This window comes from Falco peregrinus, chromosome 14 (assembly GCF_023634155.1).
Source record: "Falco peregrinus isolate bFalPer1 chromosome 14, bFalPer1.pri, whole genome shotgun sequence".
Lineage (NCBI taxonomy): Eukaryota > Metazoa > Chordata > Aves > Falconiformes > Falconidae > Falco > Falco peregrinus.
Window position 1 is genome coordinate 14,459,548 of NC_073734.1, and position 20,280 is coordinate 14,479,827.

At 40.5% G+C, this 20,280-nt stretch overlaps 3 protein-coding genes across 4 annotated transcripts in view; 1 reads left to right on the forward strand and 2 right to left on the reverse strand.

The window, feature by feature from the left end:
* Positions 1-10,150, reverse strand: part of TDRD12 (tudor domain containing 12) — a 41,088-nt gene extending 30,938 nt beyond the window's left edge. The window contains exons 1-7 of the mRNA XM_055818971.1: positions 9,670-10,150; positions 7,255-7,292; positions 5,934-6,095; positions 5,469-5,605; positions 3,916-4,035; positions 2,454-2,509; positions 919-1,004 (exon numbers count right to left, since the gene is read on the reverse strand). Of these exons, the coding sequence (XP_055674946.1) occupies positions 919-1,004; positions 2,454-2,509; positions 3,916-4,035; positions 5,469-5,605; positions 5,934-6,095; positions 7,255-7,275 (582 nt within the window). The 5' untranslated portion in view covers positions 7,276-7,292; positions 9,670-10,150. The remainder of the gene's footprint in view (positions 1-918; positions 1,005-2,453; positions 2,510-3,915; positions 4,036-5,468; positions 5,606-5,933; positions 6,096-7,254; positions 7,293-9,669) is intronic.
* A 2,785-nt stretch (positions 10,151-12,935) lies between these two features.
* On the reverse strand, positions 12,936-18,360 carry NUDT19 (nudix hydrolase 19). The gene is made up of 3 exons (XM_055819027.1): positions 17,658-18,360; positions 15,360-15,567; positions 12,936-14,280 (listed from the first exon to the last, which is right to left on the reverse strand). Exons 1-3 carry the CDS (start codon positions 18,354-18,356, stop codon positions 14,054-14,056), a joined length of 1,134 nt encoding a protein of 377 aa, XP_055675002.1. The 5' UTR covers positions 18,357-18,360; the 3' UTR covers positions 12,936-14,053.
* Positions 17,218-20,280, forward strand: part of ANKRD27 (ankyrin repeat domain 27) — a 60,246-nt gene continuing 57,183 nt past the window's right edge. Inside the window, exon 1 of one of the 2 annotated variants that reach the window (XM_055819021.1) lies at positions 17,218-17,318. The gene's annotated coding sequence lies outside the window, so the exon portion shown is untranslated. Of the gene's footprint in view, positions 17,319-18,426; positions 18,548-20,280 lie in introns of those variants that run through there. The other variant, XM_055819025.1, reaches the window with a different exon arrangement.

Below are 20,280 nucleotides of genomic sequence, written 5' to 3' on the forward strand. Positions count from 1 at the left end.
AGACAAAAAGTGAATGCTTTCTGTAGAATATTAGCTCCAGTAAAGTCAGACATATCTTCCTGTATGTTCTCTAAACAGGTGTTAATTAGTTGGCAGTTTCACACTTCTGCCTAGAAGTCTGTACTCAATTAACTTTTTCTAAGCCCTAAAAATTAAAAAAAACTGTTAGTAAGTCAGACTGGTTTATTTCTTTGTGATTCAGTATGCATCATAATCTGGCAGAAAATTGGCTCAGAGATCAGTGACACTTGCCAACTGGGATTCTGAACTGAGAGAAGATATTTGAATTAATATATACCTTCAAAGTTACCGTCTATGGCAAAGACCACAGCTCTAGTAAAAAGCCTTGGTAAAGCATTTAAGTAGAAACAGTATCAAATAAATTCACTTGTGTCTACCATACAACTGCTTAAGTCTTAAAAGTAGCTACAGCAGAGATTTAGCACAAGTTGTACATTTTGGCAAGTGAAACTAGTTTGGGATTTTTTTCCCTCCCAAAGGTTTGAGGACTCTGTCTTACGCAAAAGTGTGAACTTCTGTTTATTTTTATAGTACTAAGCAACTGCCTTATTGAAATGTCTTTAAGAATGATACCACAAAAAAGTGGAAAAGTACACTAAATACTTCACTAAGTTGTCCGTCTGAAGTACTTGCTGGACTTCATTTGCTTGCCAAAACCTTCCAAAAAGAGGTTCACAAAGAAAAATGGGTTTCTGCCTCTTGGAATTCCTCCAGAAATTTACAAGCATCAGAAACATAAAATAAAACCTCTAGTAATAACAATTTTGCTTCTACTGTATCCAACGGAAATTTAAGTACTCACTTGGAAGTAACAATTTCCATTCTTAAACTAATCGTGAAGTTATAACTTAGATAGCAAAGTGCATTAATAGATCTATAGATATAAAAGTATCTTACCTTTTCATCTTTTATTGTCACATAAAGAAAAACATCAAATGTGTTATCTTCTATGGCACACAACTTGGCTTTCATTTGGGTACTTGCTAAATATAGTAAAACACAAGAACCAGTAAAAAGATTAAACCCTTATCAAATTATCAGTATTTTTCACTTGTACTTTCCAAGACAGACAAAAATAGAAATCACAATTAGATGTATAACCTATTTCTTTACAGAATTTAGTACAAATGTAGTAACTTTTAAATGAAACAAGAAAGTAAAATGGCAATAAAAACTTTAAAGTTACAAAAATAAAAAGTCGTCCTCACTCTTTGAAGGAAGATCAAGAGCTGAAACAGATTAATTACCTCCCCACACAAACTAGTCTTAGTTTGACACTAAAAGTCTTAGTTTATCTCAGTTAGGTCTTACAGACCTGACAATCTGTAGCACAAATGCATACTTCCCAAACTTGACAGAAGTTATATTTACACATTTGTACAGCTTGGTTAGGCTCTTCATTCAAGCAAACACAGCTGATAAAGGCCCTTTAGTAAATTCTGAAGCACTTTGCATACACTAATGATGTGCTAGCATTTAAAAAAGTAGGTATTACTACTTACAGCACAGTATGGGAATATCTATGAAATTAAGTTATGTGGTTTTTTGCTCCCTACTAACCTTTACCTTGCAGTGATGCTTGGGGAGGGGCATAAAGTAAATAATGAAAAGTGCTGTGTCCCAGTTAATGTCCGAAATCATCACCCTAAAGTTCCTTCACTGCTTTCACAAACTCCTATCTCCTCCCCAAATACCTTTTATATGGGGTTTGTTAATATTTCCGAGTAAGCATGTAGGTAGTTTTTCTGGTAGAAGCATGTAAAGAAAATTAGAAAATCTCAGTAAAGGGCTGGTTTTGTAGTAAAGCCAAAAGCTGTCTCATACCAAAATAGAAGGCTTGATATGAGAAAGACTGGATGACCTACTGAAATGCAAAACATGGGAAAAGACAAGAACAGACTGGAGAAAAAGCAGTTCTAGCTCACTAAATAACTACTTGAAGCTCAATCTATTTGTTAACAACTATAATCAAGATATTCTTCTTCTGAGCTGGTGCTTACATCCTTGTCAAAAAACAACTGAACAGGTCAACTCTAAACCAGATCCTGCCAACCGCTCTGCAAAACTTCAGAAACACAGCTGTGATTCTAATTCAAATACTTAAGCTAAATACACAGAAAGGCTCCACTGTTCAAAACAAATGTTACATGCCTACTACCTTATTGAACTTGCACAAGAGCCAGACACCATCTAGTCAACTATCAAAATTTATGCAGCATGGAAGCCCACAACACGTAAGATGCGGCTCCACAAATACTTTTGCCTTAGTCAGTCCATACAAAAAGGCTTATGTAGCTCCTTTCCCTATTTTTAAAACATAACATTCTTAAATATGATAGAACATATGAACACAAGTACTGCATTTCCCTTAACAGTTTATTTTTCCCAAAACAGAAGTGCCAATTACCATTTTGTCAGAATGTTTTATTTACCTTTCAGGAGGTTTTGAAAATACCGAGTAGCAGCACTATCCCATCTTTTGGCTGGCCTAGGAAAAAAAACACAACACTTTATGCCACATAATCAAAAATTAAACCCGTAATTTTCTAAAAAACTTTGAATGCATGTGAAGTAATTATTTCAAGTCATGCTAAATCTAAAAAACTGCCCTAACTAGACACATTAGCAGAATCTTACTACTTAAAATGTAAATTCAGTCTTGATAATATTGTTTCAGCTCATCAATAAAATGAACTGATCAAAAATGACTGGATATTACTTTGTCAAGGTATGATGGTTAATACTATGGTTAGAAATGAAACAGAATAACCAAAAAAAAAAAGCACCAATCCACTTGCAGAACATATGAATTAAATAGGTATTGAGCATTTTTGAATAAGCGCTTAAACATTGAAATACTGGAGACCGATAGGTCTGTAGACAAAGATCAAGTTCACTCTTTACCGTCTTCTGCAACTTTAAGCATAAAAAAAAAGAATCAGATCAAGAGCATCATAAACAAAGTATGACAATCTACTACATTTTTTGATAATTCACAACAATGGCCTACTGAAGATGCACGCTATTCTTATCCAAACTATGCTAGTACTTGTTCTGTCAGAATACTGGAAGTCAAATACTATTTTCTTCTACCAAACAACAGTATAAAAAAAACCCCACAAACTGCCTGACCACATGTATGTAGTTTTGAATATTCTTTAATGACACAAAAAGTAGTTTTCTTGCTGTGGAGCCATATTGCCCAGTGATCTAATCATGTCCCTCTCAAGCTGGCAGGATCTTTGACAATAGCATCCTGGAACTCAAGGACACAAAAGCCTTTTTCTTTACCACCAGACTCCAATGAAAACCTTATTCAAGTCCTTCAAAACCACAGAGAGAAAAAACTAACAAGAATGTAAGGAAAGCACAACAGGAATCCAAAATACATCCAGAAAAAACAGAATGTGGAAAAACAATGCTACCTGTGAACACTATGGAACTTCAGCTAAAAACCCCAAACCCCAAACAAACAAAACAAAAAAAACCCCACACCAAACCACCAAAACAAACAAAACAAACCCAAACCCCTATCAGGAGTAAGATGAGTGTCTAAGAAACAGCACATAAGGAAAGACTAGCAAAGAAGTTCATGGGCTAGTTAATCATGAAACACAGCTCTGGGATGATAGACAGAGGGTAAGAACTGCCAGAAACTTGTCTAAACATCCGAAGGATTTTAAATATGTATCAAAAGATTCAAACAGGTAAATAATAACCCCCCAACTGTTAAGAAGAAGTAAGAAAGCAGTTCTATTTAAGAAACAGGTTTTTTTCAAATCTGATATCTTAAATTCTTCTTAAAACATAACCTGTTCTAAAAAAAATATTCTGCAATAAAAATTTACACTTAAGAACTTTATGAATAGAATACATCTATTAAACTCTACTCACACTATCTTTGCAGTATCTTCAAAAAAGTCAACATGCAACGTCACTGGCTTTGTGCGATACAGTCTACACTTTTTTGCTCTATATGGGATCTGCATAAATGCTTCTGGTGCAACTCGAATGCTTAAAAACAAAATAGAAATAACCTCATTTTACAGAGCAGATTTTATTCTCTACAAGTCATTGGTCTCATACACATCCTTCTGATATCCTGTATCTGACAATGCAGCTCTTCCAGAAGTTTGGCTCCCACTGTGAAATACCCTGGAACCACTGTTTTGTTTCTCTCGCCAGGAGAGGTGCTACCAGGAGCAATTAGTGAACAGATTTGCTCTGGATATGAACATACTTCCTATTTACTTAAAAACTTTCTGATCCCTCACCACTACAGTTTGAAGTCTTTTCATGATATTTAGCCCTCATACTACCATATATGCTACCTGACACGGCATATTCCATTTTGTACTTATTACTTCTGTGTGACAAACCACATGTGATTAACACCCGCAAGAAGGAAATCTAATAAATATACTAAATTTCATTTGTTCTCATTCTGCTAACCAGCATTTATACTTTACAAAAGTATCACTAGAGTGTTAATCTTATCCTTTATACTGGTTTGGTTGGAGACTTTTAATAACTAGCAAGACGCTGCATAGGGAGCTTTTAAGATCCATATATTTATCACCTTTGTTCAATCTTCTATTTTACAATGAAGAAGCAGTAAACCATACATTCACTTCTAGTTGAACATATTTTACACTCAGGGCATTATGAAGTTGTTTTCCAATACAGTGACAATCAATTTTAAACCATTATTTAAGATTTATTTTAGAGTATTTTAAATAAGCTTTCTTAATTTTGTGGAATACTACAAAAAAAAATTGGTGAAGCTTCTTGTACACAGAGTTGCTTATTTTATTAGAGAAATGAACTTTTAATCTAGCTAAGAGCTGGAACAGTTATTTTTTTTAGAACCGATTTTTCAAGATTTTAGAAACAGTAGGTTTCATAGTGGTTTTATTAAAAACTCAGAACATGTGAAAACTCACTTTTTTTTTGCACCATGCCAAGACAGACTGCCAGCTTTTAGTAAACAAGCTAGTATACTGCAGTGGGAAAAAACCCACCTATTTGTGTCTAGACATCAAAAGCTGGTTCAGCAAGTGAAATCTTGCTTCCATACGTGCTTTATGAATGATCTTCACTGCTTATAATTTTTTAGTGTATAATCACTTAATAGGGGAGGAAAGTATATATAAATAATGTTAACTGGAAATCATATATTGCAATCATAACAAACTGACATTATTTCTATTCCAAATCTTAAAAACCCCGAAAACTTCCAATAGAGAGCATATTGAAAAACTCACGAAAGACTGGTTTGCACCCACACTTGCAAGAGCCTATCATATGGCTAGCAGTTTCTTGGGGACCCAACTCACACCTCAAACCAAAGCCTTGTCACTCGCAATCTAAACAAATCTTAATAGCATCTGTATGCATTACCTAACAAATACATCACAGTAACAGTGTCAAAAACCCCAAACACTTACCCTTCTGACTTAAGAAAAATGTATTTGGCATAATCTACAAGAAAACATTCTGTTTGATAATGATCTGTACAGTACTTCATTGACTTAATAATCGCTCTACACCAGCATCCGAGTTCCTCACTGAAAACCACACACATCTGAAAAAGAAAGAACAGGACAGCAGGTTCTTGTAAATGGAACAAGTTACACTCAAAGGCTTTTTAGAGGCAAGAATATAGTATTTACTATACAGCCCTCACTTTTTAAAATGCAAGCACTGCAGCTTATGTCGTGATTAAGTTTACAGGTAAGAAGGCATAACCCATATAGATGCCATTACTTATTTTTCCACATAGCACTATTGAAAAAAAAAAAAAAAAAAAAGAAAAAAAAAAAGAGTATCAATGTGTTGCCTTGTGTACCTCACCCCCCAGCCAATGCAAATAACAGATTATTTCTATCTGCACAATATAGCAGTGATTTTACCTGGCCTTCTTCTACTACTAGTGGTTTTACTTCATCCACATCTTTGTAAGATTTATCATAGAACTGATTCATTTCAGCATTCAGGTTTTTATATTCTATTTCATCGACTATGTAAGGCCCACATCCTTTCATAGTAACCCAAAAGCAACTTGGGTCTTCAATCTGTGGCAAGGGATAGACAACAATAATAAACAGTATTAGCTCCTGCTAAAATGATAGGATGTTTTTAAGAACATCTGAGCAGCAAGTGTGAAAACAAAACTTAACATCTTTAGGGAGGAACCTTAAAAATTAGCATACAGGTTAACAAGCAAAACTTCTTTAAACTTCAGACCATTAGTTCATTAAATGAGTTGTCAGCTTCCAAGTTTCTTTAGCACTGCAATTAATGGCAGATGCAGTCAAAAAGGTAGTAGCATTATTTAAAAAGTTAGTTAAACCAAACAGTGGGTAAAGTGCAAAGACGTAAAGCTTTACTTCCACGTTGTCCTCAAGAAGTTATGTATAAAAACCCCAAAATACACAATGAACCCCACAATGGGCTTTTCATCATGATCAGAGAGTCTACGCGACAGTTTCTTTAAAATGAGGTCATAGCATTCTGCTCAGCCTTTGTAAGCCTTTATATACCCGTCATTGTGGGTTAACTCCAGTAGGCAGCTAATCTCCACCACCGGCTCCCTCACTCCCCTGCAGTGGGATGTCTAAGAGAACTGGAATGGTAGAGTGAGAAAACTCATGTGTTGACATAAAACCAGCTGAATAGGTAAAGCAAAAGCTGCACATGCAAGCAAAGCAAAATAAGGAATGCATTCACTGTTTCCCACTGGCAGGCAGATGTTTAGCCATTCCCAGGAAAACAGGGCTTCATAACGCTGACTTGGGAAGACAAATTCGATAACCACAGACATGCCTCTTTCCTCCTCCTCCTCCTTCCCCACAGCTTTTACTGCTGAGCATGACATCATATGGTATGGAATATCTTTGGGTCAGCTGTCCTGGCTGTATTCTGGGAAAATTATTTTTCCATGATCTCTGGTGGAATTCAGTAGAATCTAGTACTATACTATACTCAAATTATTTAAGATTATGTTGAACATTTTCTATTTTACATTTTAGCTGCATCTCTACTGACCTCTTTTGAGATTAAACCAATCTAAACATCTAAAGAAAATGATGAAACTTATATAATCCATATATGACCCCAAATGTGTAAGAAAGCACTGCTGAATGGAAATACAGAGGCTTCGTCTTATCTGTAAATGTGACTTTCAGAGTTGCATTGAAACAAACAGCAATCCTTTAAAAAATGCCAGCATACCTCTAATACCGAGACTTCCATGTTTCCCAGCTACACTACTGTAAAAGAACAACAAACATTTGATTAACCATTTTTAAAGCTGTCATTTGTTTTGAAGCATAGAGCGTACACCTAAAGCAAGCCTACAGATTTTTTCTACTTGTCTCTGGAGTACTCATCTGAACAACTGATTTATATGTATTAAAGGGTTCAAACCGGCCTTCTTAATGAGGCACTATGTTAAAACCTAATTAAGATTTGTCATCCACACTTATTTACATACAACCACATCAATTTTTAGTACACTAAAGCACAGATGTTATCCTCAACCTACTTACAGTATATAGCTGCTTATCTTATATTGAAAGGCCACCAGAAATAGGCTGACTGAACAAGAGCTACTACAACCTATCTCCATGACCAAACACACAGAAATACCAGCGGGAAATACTTACATCATTAAAAAAAAAACTAAACCCTAACACAAAATTAAGAGTCATGACCTTAGCAAAGAATTTTAGCATAACCAAGATTTTTACCAGTATTTCACATTACTTTAACCTGCAATGGTACGTATCACACCTAGAAATTACAATGGACTAATAAACTACTTATAACCTGCAGTAATTTGCATTTTGCATTGGCACAAACCAGATCATCGTATCATCACTGCAGTGCCTACTTACTACCTAAAAGAATTCACACTGGAAGCAGGTGCCTAATAAAATGTTTCAGGAGAGGAAAGTCAAGACACTGGCTTCCAAACCTAGTATTGAACAAGTAAGAAGTGAAACAGATACACTATGATTGTAACTAGCAACATGTTTTGCTGAAAGATAGTATTAATTATTCCCAGTTTGATACTACCATGAAACAGCTGAAACCATTTAAGAAGCTTTACCTAACCCCATATGACACAATCATAAATCCAGGTTACATTAAAGTCTTAACATCACACTATAAAATAACATGAGATACATAGTACTGTGTTAGACGCTTTAAAAATACACACTTTTATTTCAGGAATAATGTGTGAGAGACATAAGTAACATCTCCCAATCTCTCAGTTTGAGAAGTGCAAACCCAGCAAGCAACCTATCACAGTATCAAGGACAAAGCACACCCATGCAGAAGGCCAGCTTTCCTAATAGAGCCCAAACCCCAACATACGCTTTTGGTTATTAAGAACTAACTAAGATACAAATGTCTACAAAAATCTCATGCCTAACACGAAGGATATTTACCTTGTAAAGATGCAAAAGACCACTGAACACCCCACCCCAAAAGGCTACCTCAAGAAGGTAACAGAAGACAACAGGCCGCCTCCCGCCCCTGCAACACAGGCCCCATACAAGAACTCCTACAAAAAACACCTATCTCACTATCCCGGCCTCGCTCCCTCTTACTCCACATAAAAACCCCACATCTAACAGGCACAGCACATGCGAAGAAGAGCACAATGAAAGGCAAAACAGTATTAAGCAACTGGGTTTTGCTTTATACCCCCCGCTACCTCCCTCATGTTCTACCTCAATTTCATACTCTTCCTCATTACAATAACCCCCCTAACCTTAGCCACGGTCACAACAAACAAACAAATACACCCATCCACACATACCAACCCTGAAATACCTCTCTGCAACGCTCCTTAGAAGCTTCCAGAACCGAGCGCGGGCGCGCAGGCCTGGGCCGCCCGGGGTGGGGCGCTTTGCTGCGCAGGTGCCGAGCCGCGCTGAGGGGCCGCCGGGCGGCTGGCGGCGGTGAGGGACAGCCGGCCGTGGGAGCGGGGTTAGCTGACGGCAGCGGTGCGTTCTCCACTCTTTTAAGTGTATTCTCGTGGCAAACGAGCCTTCAGTGAGAGTTCTGCCTCTGGGCTGTTCCCGCTCCAGGCCCCAAGGGGCCAGACCCACCGCGCGGTGCCGGCGGTGCCTCAGCCGGAGGGCGGCCGGGGCCGGGCGGGAATGGCGGGGCGGCTGGAGGGCTGTGGCTGTGGCGGTGCCTTCCCGGGGCCGCAACCCGCACCGAGAGGCGAGAACGGCCAGGGCTGCTGCAGCACAAGGTTTTCGTAGAGGACGCGTAATCTGCAGTGTATCACGTTTTTGAAAGGTGTGTAAAATCAGGTAAACGAGGAGAAAGGGCGCCTGACACTTCCCTATTGAGCTCTGCCATGCTGCTTAAATATGTGATAAACACAGTTATAATTCATGCCAAAAATAGAATGTAGCGTGATAAGTGTAATTTGTTGTACTCTGTGTAAATCTAAAACCTATATCACAATTGTAATGAATGGGCACGTGTGATTCTCCTTTGGGACAATGTAAAAGCTCCCCCTTCCCCTGAGGCAATCGCTACTTAGAAAAGCCCGCCAAAGGAGACAAAGACGCCGAGACTTTGAAAAGCGCGCCAAAGAAGAGCCAATAGGAGGAGAAGGCGTACCCTAACGACCCAATGGGGAAAGAGCAGGACGAACATCCGGCAAGCCGCGATTGGTCAAGATCCTGGTATAAAAGACGCTGGTTTGAGGACTCAGGTGTGCGTGTGGTGGAACTAATTGAGTTCTCTGCGCACTCAGCGCAGTTTTTCCTTATTGTTTCTCAACCTAAATTGATTGAACCCAAAATAAAATTGTTTTAATTGCTACCGTTTATAACAAATACAAATGTATCCCCAACAGCAAGCGGCTGTTGTGTCTTACAGCATTTAGAGCCTATAGAAAATGTTCACTTTCACATCTCGAGCTCTGTGATAAATCAGCTACTTCTCGTTTTTTTTTCTTAAATCACTGTTGAGTATTACCCTTTCCATTCAGGGTTTAACAAAAACAAATTAAAAAAAAATTGTTTCAGGCCTGATTTAGTTTTGTACAAGGCTGCATAGACAAGGTGCTAGCCTGAGAGAAGGGGGATGAAACATGCAGCTGGGAAATAAAGCCCACCTCTCTGGGCAGAAGCCCATGCTGAAGAGTGGCTCAATATTTTGAAACTACAGCTTTGATCATCAATATTTTCTAATGTAATGTTAAAAGGCATTTATGCTTGCTTTTATCAATTGTCACCACTTTCTGTGTAAAATAATATATTTTTGTTACTTTTTTTTTAAAATTTTGTTACTTTTGTCCTTCGTCCTTCAAGCTCCCCCTACTGGACTATTTTGGTTTTGTTGGTGGGGGAAAAAAAACTTACAGGAGACCATCAAAGATGGAGGCAGACTGTTCACTTGAGATAGGGATTTAGTTTTGAAGTAACTTTTTGACACACAGAAAAACTTATATTAGAATTAAAGGCATAATGTACAGCAACATGCAGGTGTGTAAAAACTTCTGTAAGAGTCTACCCTGTATCTAGGTTGCTGAGTAACATCTTCCCTAAAAATATTTTCTAATAACTACTCTCTATGACAGAAGTAAACCGCTAGAACAACCATAAGGTACAGAACAACAAAAAAAAAAATCATCAAGGAAGCTCTGCAGAAACTATGAAAGACTATATTCCAAAATCAAAGCTATTGCAGATGATGTGATTTCTTAATTTTTTGTATTTTATCTATGTATTTGAATTCATGATCTCGAGGGATATGGGCCACATAAAGAGTAAACTTAAGACCCTGAATGTTAGGAGAGTGAACTTCCAGTTGTTTTAAGAAACTAGTGGATGGGAGCCCCTGGGAAACTGCTGTCAGTGATAAATGACCAGAAGAGAGCTGGTAGCTCTTTGAGGATGTTTTTCTTAAAGTACAAAAGCTCTTGATTCTCATGAGTAAGAAACCAGGCGAGGAAAGCAGGAGACCAGCAAAGCTGAGTAAGGCCCTTCTGGTCAAACTGAAGTGCAAGAAAGAATTGCATAGGCATTGGAAGCAGGAATATGCATCCATAGGGAGGAATACAGGGATGCTGCCTGGGCGTATGGGAATGGGATCAGGAGAACTGAGGCACAGCTGGAACTAAATTTCGCACGGGATGTGAATAATAATAATAAGAGCTTGTACAGGTATGTTGGTCAGAAAGGGGTAACTTAAAACATGTACATCCTTAATCCCCCGATAGAGAAGATGGGAGATCTAGTGACAATCCACATGGAGAAGGCTGAGGTACTGGCAATTTCTTTGCCTCAGTTTTCACTGGCAATCACTCTTCCCACATCTCAAGTTCCTGAACCTCAAGGTGGGGGAATAAAGTGCCTACTGTTGTAGAAGAACAAGTCACAGAATCACAGTGTGGTCAGGGTTCAAAGGGACCTCTGGCTATCATCTAGCCCACCCCCCTGCTAAAGCAGGTTCACCTCAAGCAGGCTGCACAGAGTTATGTCCAGATAGACTTGGAATGTCTCCAGAGACAGCCTCTCTGGGCAGCCTGTTCCAGTGCTCTGTCACCCTCAAGTTAAGCAAGTTCTTCCTCATACTCAAAAAGAACTTCTGTTTCAGTTTGTGCATTGTCCCCTGTACTGTTGCTGAGCACTACTGAAAAGAGCCTGGCCCTGTCCTTTTGACACTCACCCTGAAGATATCTGTAGACATTGGTAAGATCCCATCAGTCTTCTCCACGCTCAACAGGCCCAGTTCTCCCAGCCTTTCCTCATAAGGGAGATGCTCCAGTGCCCCAATCATCTTTGTAGCCCTCCGCCAGGCTTGCTCCAACAGTCCTATATCTGTTGTTCAGCCCAACAACTTTATTGTTGCCTTTTAATACTTGAACGGGGGTTTGTAAGAAACATAAAGAGACTTTTTACCAGGGGCTGTAGTGAATGCACAAGGGGTAATAGTTTTTTAAGTAAAAGAGGATAGATTTAGATTGGATATATGAAAGACATTTACAGTGAGGGTGGTGAGACACTGGAAGAGGCTGCCCAGAGAAGCTGTGGACACCCCATTTCTAGAAGTGTTCAAGGCCAGGCTGGATGGGGCTTTGAGCAGCCTGGTCTAATGAAAGATGTCCCTGCCTATGGCACCAGTCTTGGGTTAGATGATCTTAAAAGGTCTCTTCCAGACCCAACCACTCTATGATTCTATTACCGATTATCACAGGGTACTCTTTTAAGCCTCTGCCTGCAGGAACAGAACAGAGTAGTTCATCATTGTTGCTAAACAACAAGAATCAAATAGGAATAGTTTTGCAAGTGTTTCTCTGTCCCCGTTTCCTGGGCTGACAGAATAACCTTAATTTGCTGCATTACTAGCTACCAGGCTCTACACTGATGGTGAAAAGACCAACCAATACCACATCTTTATCACTACTGTATCTTGTTAAATTTGTTAACTTTTAAAACAGCCTAGCAATACTTGAATGATGTATTTTGCCTGTTATTCATAAATAACTGAATCATTTTGAAGCCAAGATATTTGTTACTGTAGATGCCACAAATATGATATTAAGCGTGCCTTTCCCTCTGGTCTTCCTAGTACTACGGTGTCTGTATTAATCTCAGAAAACTAAAAATCATGTAAGACAACCATACACGGTACTTTCTTTGCTTCCTCTCCTCTCTGTTTTAATTACCCTTTTGTCTTCATGTTCAGAAGTTAGCCAGAATATTCTAAAAGACATACTATACTGCATAATATACAGCATACATAATAAACCACTTCACATGATCCATGTTTAGCAGAGGTATACAAATTTCAACAAAGTCTGCAAAACCAAGAGCAATCTGAGCATGTTCAGAGAGAAGAGACACTTTTCCAATCAAAATGAATGCTACAAACCGATGTAATGAAAATGCTGCAGAAGGTTTTAATTGAAATACAGAACAAAAGCTGAAACAAAGCTTTCTGAACAACTTTACTGGCTAATCTCAAGTCATCATTCATTCTTCTTCCAGATAAAGAATTTGCACCACTGCTCCATTTGCTTCACTTACTGCACAAAAAAAAGACAAAACCAACCAAACAAATCCAAAACAAAAAAGCAAACAGACATCATTCCCCTGAAGTTCTTACATCTCATATATATTTAGTAAAGTAATGGAAAAGCAAAATGTCAGATACTGAAATACAGAAGTGGCTGTTTCCAAGGCAGTACATTGTTCCCTGAAGTCATTGGTATCTTTTTGGAGCTAAACAATTTATTATTTCTTTTTTTAAAAAAAATGCTAACAGCTTGAAGATAAAAGTTATCATGAATAAAATGCATGTTGTGAATGCACTCAATCTGATAGATGACTTAGTTTGTCAAAATGATTGCTACCTTTGAAAATTGTGAGGTTTTGAATAATTACCATTAGTAGAAATAATTAAATATAAACATTTACTTTTTAGATTTAGCAAATAAATCTCTATATACACATATACACTGATTTTCCCAAAGTCAAAGAGGATAGACTGGGAGATGTCAGCAGATAACGGAATGGCAGATTTCATCCATTTCTAGACACACATTACAGCTTCTAATGGGTAACTTTAGGAAGCGTAGCAGAAGAATTCTTCAACACAAAATATACCTGTTTTGAACATAATACATACTTAAATTCTCAGTGAGAAGAGGACCTGGGTGACTCAACAGACTGGTTTTGCAGCATATTCTGCAATTAGTATGTAAGTGGAATAAGGTGGTAATGGTTAATTACCATCAAATGACATTTAAGTTAATCAATAATTAAGTTGATGTTTATGTTAAATTTTCAGTGGCCTCTAAACATTTTAACTGGCACAACTTTTTTGTTTCAAAGACACAAAGAATTAGGTACACATAAATCTCAAGGCACACACACAAAATGCTTTGGTAGGACAAAGGAATTTTTTCCTGACTTTTTGGCAACAGTTAGAAAGGATCAAATCCACTGTGAATATGTATGTAATTAAAAATATTCTAGCTTTAACCAAACAGATGTTACAATCTGCTATTGTAATTTGAGCAATCAGAGTTTATCATCAATGGATTCTTGTGTTTATATTTTGCTTGAATATTAACATAGACAGCAAGATTGTTGATGTTTTTTATTACTATCCTGTGAAATATGCTACCCTCTTTCATGAGATCGTCAACCTTCTTTTCTGTTGACATGATTATTTTCCTTTCTCCTGTATAATCTGGGTCTTCTGGATATAACTCATCTCCTGGGGGTGGAAAAAGAAGTTTTAGTTATACATTGCCTACCTTATTTTTCAGCCTTTTGACTGAGTGACACTAGCAAGTATTTATCACGACATGAAACTCAGTGGAAATGTATTTCACAATACAAAAGTAAATCGCCTCTAAACATCTTCAGATTAAATGGTAAAGCCATAAATTTCTGAAGTATCTGTCAGTGACACTGTAGGGCACATTTGAAGTGTTGATTTCAATGTTCCAATGCTCCTGATAATACTGATATGCTGTAATTGGTCAGAGTTTATATAATAGCTGGAGAATAAGACAAATACTTTTCCAAGTGTATAAGCATACACTACAGAACTAAGAACAGAAACTTATTTTCTTTTGCTTTGGTGAAGAAAACTGTTTTGCCATATAAATGCATGTTACTCTTGTGCAAGAGTGCTAATATACCACAAATACAGAAATTCTAGAGGTCAATTGCGACAAAAAGCAGAAAGCATCATGAAAAGAAAACTAAAGCAGCAGAAAATAATGAATCATATGCGTAGCTTTTAAAGAGAAGGAAAAAATGTACATGGTTATGAAATGAGAGAGACTGAAGTAGGAGAAAGGGTGGGAAGAAAATGAATTGCTGTATTTTTTTTTTTACATCACTGCCCTATCACTGCAGTTGCAAAGACTGGATACTGCAGCTGTGCTTGATCTACTTGTCCTTACAAAGACAGTCGGTAACCTGAAGTAAATCAGAACTTCTACTGAAAAGGACTAAATAGGAAGAGTTCCAATACATCCTTCAGATTAAAAAAGAAGTTGAAATCCTAGAATTTCTTCATAAATAACAATACTAATGGCAGCCATATGACACAAAGAGATTATAAGTATAGAAATAACTGTGCTGTCTGAGTCAGTAGCTTGTCTCTGACAGCAGCCATTATTAACTGTGTCAAAGGAGGAAGCCAAACAGCTGAAAAAGCATGCAGTAACTTGACTTAAAAGAATATTTTCCTTACAGTTATAGACTGCTTATGTCATGTGGCTTGAATACATATCAATTCCCAAATTTCTACATATCTAAAAGAACCTTTATCTGTTTTCTTACCTGGCAATAGCTGAATGTAGCCATCTGAGGCAGCTAACATCACAGGCATCCAACGTTCACATCCCTCTAGAGCTCGCTCAGAGCTGAACTTGTGTAACTCTGAGAGTGAAGAGAAGTTGCACAGCCTACACAATTCATAGAATTGAGGTGGAACAAGCCATAGTTCTTGAGATTTAAAACGTTCAATGGCTTCTGGAGGTGATGACCACTGTAAGATGAAAACAAGCCTTGAAATAATAGTTTCACTCTAACCTTTAAAAGCCATTAGCAAGGAAGTCTACAGAAAAAAAGCTTGCAACAGTCCACATTTTCAGAACACAAGAAAAACCATGTATAAACTATACCAAAATACCAACACCGAAGAAATTTTTTTAAAACTGAAAAACATTAGAAATCCATCAAAATTACTCTTCTTCCTATAAAAATAAGTAAGGTTTTATTTTACACACAGACATGTCAAGTTTGGAAACTGAGACTTGTTTTAGGGGCCTGACTAGAAGTCTACTAGAAACCAACAGAAAACCATAAACTCAATGTGAACTCAGTTACCAGAGGTTGCTACTGATGCTTCAAGAATCAGAAGTACCTCTAAACATCTGCTTCCTATAACGTTGTTTTCACAGTATGAACACCCAGCTACTTATGCTTAAACATCATGTTCTGCGTATTTAAAACCATTGGTAATCTTCACTTCATCAGACATGGTGCGTTTGAGAATACACGTGGGCATAACTGCTAAGATCTACTGCAGATGCTTATTAACAAAATTGTAACAAACATGAACTCTTTCCAAGATAAGATCTCAGGGACTTTTAAATTTCTGTAGCAAGACCTGTTACAAAAAATAAATAAATAGAGAAATCAGCAATAACAAAATTGTTAGGCGTCCTGGTTTCAGCTGGCACAGAGTTAATTTTCTTAGTAGCTGGTGCAGTGCTGTGTTTTGGATTTGATGTGAGAACAACGCTGATAGGACACTGATGTTTTTAGTCATTGCTGGGTGATGTTTATACTAAATCAAGGACTTTTCGGTTTCTTGGGCCCTGCCAGCAAGAGGGCTGGAGGAGCACAGGACATTGCGAGGGGACAACAGCCAGGGCAGGTGACCCAAACTAGCCAAAGAGGTATGCCATGCCATATGACGTCATGCTGAGTATATAAACTGGGGGAAGAAGAAGGGGGGGGACACATTTGGCATTAGTCTTCCCAAGTAACTGTTACACATGATGGAGCCCTGCTTTCCTGGGGATGGCTGAGCACCTGCCTGCCGAGCCGATGGGAGGCAGCGAATGAATTCCTTGATTTGCTTTGCTTACATGTGTGGCTTTTGCTTTATCTATTAAGTTGTTCTTATCTCAGCCCTCGAGTTTTACATTCTTTTCTCATCCTCCTCCCCATCCCTCTGGGTGAGGGGGAGTGAGCAAGCGGCTGCATGGGGCTTGGTTGCCAGCTGGGTTTAAACCACAACATTAAGTAAACTTTTACAGAACCGTCTGGTTTCTCATCTACTTCTAACTTGATTTCAGACTTCACAGAATTCTAGAAATATGTAAGGACCCCAATGCACCTGACCCTGAGCTGTCTTTAAGAAGTTTCTTCATGAAGTTTTTAACTTTTACCCTCTCCAATTAAAAAATCTATCAATATAGCTCCAAAAATTGTTTTCATAATACAGTTTCAACAAGTTTGTACGTCACTTAAAATGAAACAAAACAAAACAAAAAGTGACCGTGAAAGACAAGAATTACTAGCAGCTCTTGCAGCCCTGGAACACGCTGTACGTGGCATCTCTCCAAGCACACTGAACGCGAAGGGTAGAGCGACAACACTCTGTCGATGCTGCACGAATGAATGTATACAAAGTGTTTACTTGTCATCCACCCGCGAAAGACAAAGTAATTCAAGGTGGCAATGATCTGACGCGACAGGGAGCCTGTGCCTCAGAACTCCGGGCTGCAGGTTTGATTGCGGGGGAGGGAGAAGGGGCGCGCGGGGGAGGGAGCGGCACCACGAAGGGGGATGGAAACTCCCCTCCCTTTTCTCGCACCTTAAGGGAGCGTTATGGGGACGGCCAGAGAGCTGGACCTTTGTTCGACTTCTCAGTCTGCACCGGGAGCGGGCTCGGCGGGCTCCCTGAGGCAGGGGCGCTGGAGGCGGGCGCTGGGGGGGCGTCCCCCGCCCTTGCTGCCGCCGGAGCGCTCGTACGGCCGAGCCGTGCCGCGCCCCACGAAGGAGTGTGGTGAAGCCCAGGCGCCTCCTGCCGTGGCAGCCCTGCGGCGCGGCTGGAGGGGCTCTTACCAGGCAGGCTGTCACCTCCTGGTCGTCCTGCGAGGTGTGCGGCGGGCGCTTCTCCAGGCAGCACAGGTAGAACGCCGTGTCATAGCGTCGGCCGCCGCGCCCGGCCCTGCCGACGGGGGTCAGCCAGTTGCTCCACTCCTGCAGCGCCCAAATATTGGGGACGCAGCGGAGGTGCCGGCACAGCTGCAAGAAGCAGGCCGGGTCCCGCTGCACCCGGCGCCGCCACTCGCCCAGCTCCGCGGCCGGGGGCAGGCGCTCGGCGGGCAGCGGGGGTGCAGGCCCGCCGCCCGCCGCCGGCCCGCGCCCCGGCACCAGCAGCAGGATTCCCGCCTCCTCGAAGGTTTCCCTGATAGCGCAGATGCGGAAGGCCACTTCCCCCGGCAGCGGCGAGCCCAGCCGCTCCCGGTCGGTGGCGAAGAGCGGGGCCCGCCTGCTGCCGGGCGGCGGCGGCCTCACGCGGCCCAGCCCGCACCGGGGCGCGGCGGGCAGCAGCGCCAGCCAGTCCGCGGAGAAATCCGCCGCCTCCGCCAGGCCCCCCGGGAAGACGTGGGCGCCGGGCGCGAAGCCGCTGCGGGGGCTCCGCTGCAGCAGCAGCACCTCATAGTCAAAGGGGCCGAGCGGGGAGCGCGGCAGCGCCGGCGCGCCCGCCGCCAGCAGCAGCGTGGCCGCTTCCCTCCAGTGCCGCAGCTGCGGGTTCATCGTGAGGGGCGGCGGCGGCCGCTTGCACCGCCGCCTGGGCTCCCGGAGGAGCCACTGCACCGCCGGCAGCGGGGGGCAGGCCGCGGCGGACAGGAGCCCCGCCGCCGGCTGGGGGCCGGGCCCGCCCCGAGGCGCGGTGGGATGGCGGCCTGTCAGTCAGCAGCGCCTCGCTCCCCGCCGGCCGTAAGCCGGTAAGTAGCGTCCTCAAAGGGCAGGAGCTTCAGCCAGCGCAGAGGGTTTACAGGCGTAGGGCGAACGGCTGAGAGAAACGAGGCGATGGCTTTCAGCTTACTTGCAAAGCTATGGCTTGGAGTGGGTTGCGCTTCCTGAGGTTTCATAGCGCTGAGTGTATTTACAACGTGACAAGGTGTAAACGTTGAGTAGCTACTTTGCACCCCGCAGTCTTCCCCAGTACTGCTGAAAGGGCTGTACTTACAGCCCAGGAATCAGCCCAAGGTCAGGAGCTGAGGGCTTGGGTTTGTCACTAACACTGCTGCTGACCCGCCAGCTGGCCTCGCCGAAATCCCCTTATCTCTATTCCCTATCGAGGCACGTGGATAACAAAAATCATTTGAGGTCTTTTAATTAAACATGTCACGCTCCAGGTTGTTTAAATTTGTTGTAGTAGGCTTCAAAGGGGAGGAGTATGTAGAATTTTAATGCATATTACAGAGCTCTTCTGGTTTGAGGCTTTTAAGTACCTTATGCCTGAAAAAAGATACATTCAGGCAAGGTAGCAACACCTTGAAAAAGTCCTTTGAACAGGTATTTCACTTTAGGACACATTTTATTTTGTTAATCCAACATTTGATTTTGATTCCTCATTCATAGATTTTTATATCTTTTTTTTTTTTTAATTTGTAAAGAGTTTAAGCAGAACAAAGCTGATTACATGGGTTGAGAAATGTAAGGATGTTGTTTGTATATAACATGGAGAATCCTCCTATTCATAATCCTTCTCTTGCTAGATTCCATTTGGCAAATACCCACATACCTGCACAGGCCTCCGATAACTTAGCTGTTCTCTTTTATATTTGAGCATGTACTTAATGCCTGTGAGATGTGGCTCACCATAACTGAAATGATGTTTAGAAGCAGTTAAATCAGTGGCTTGCCAGAATATGTCAATTGACAAAACCAAAAATTCAGTCAAGGTCTGCGCAGACACAGCTGGGCTGTAAGTTCGTCCTGATGCTAGGCTGCAGTTGGCAGAAAGTCAGCAGATATACCAAAACGGGCAGCTGCGGTATAGCCAGACAATATACGTCTGCCCTCCCTCTCCTTTCCCTCCTCATGACCAAACATACAAGCAAAATCAGGACATCTTGTAATTCTAGCCTCCTTTTTCATACTATTTTAATCATTATTGCTCATCAGTGATTACCGCCTTAGGCAATGGAAGCATAAGGTCCATTAATATGCCTGTTTCCTAGTAAAAGGCATTTTGAACCTAAAGTCATGATGTTCACATCATATTTGTTCACCTTTTGCACTCTTACTGTAGTTACCTATTTTACTGTGTTAGGTATATGTGTTGTTAGGGATGTGCTTTGCCTAAAAGTTGTTTTACTGGTGAGATATTAATAAACTACTGAAGTTTTTCAAGATTTAATGTCCAGTGAACTTGATGGCTAATCAAAATGATTTAGGGTCCGTTATGTCAGGTCATTTCAGCATAAAGTGCTCGTGTACCAATAATGAACAACATAATTTTCCAATCCGTTGTAATACCAGCACATCCACCAAACTGTTTTACTATGCCAGAAAGGCAATGCCTGGTATTCCTGGGACATTATTTCAGAACATTTTTAGGAAAATCTTATAATAGATAATAGTACAGATTATATTGTTAAGTTTCCAAATGGAGTGTTTCTACATTTTTTTACCTAGCACAGTCTAAAGTCTCACAAGTGCTAGTATGTAA

Excerpts from the sequence above, each read along its gene's own strand:
- NUDT19 (XM_055819027.1), bottom strand. The coding sequence starts at position 18,356 with ATGAACCCGCAGCTGCGGCACTGGAGGGAAGCGGCCACGCTGCTGCTG. Across the intron at positions 15,568-17,657 it reads AGGAGGTGACAGCCTGCCTG|TGGTCATCACCTCCAGAAGC; the intron begins GTAAGAGCCCCT and ends TTCATCTTACAG. Across the intron at positions 14,281-15,359 it reads CTACATTCAGCTATTGCCAG|GAGATGAGTTATATCCAGAA; the intron begins GTAAGAAAACAG and ends TTCCACCCCCAG.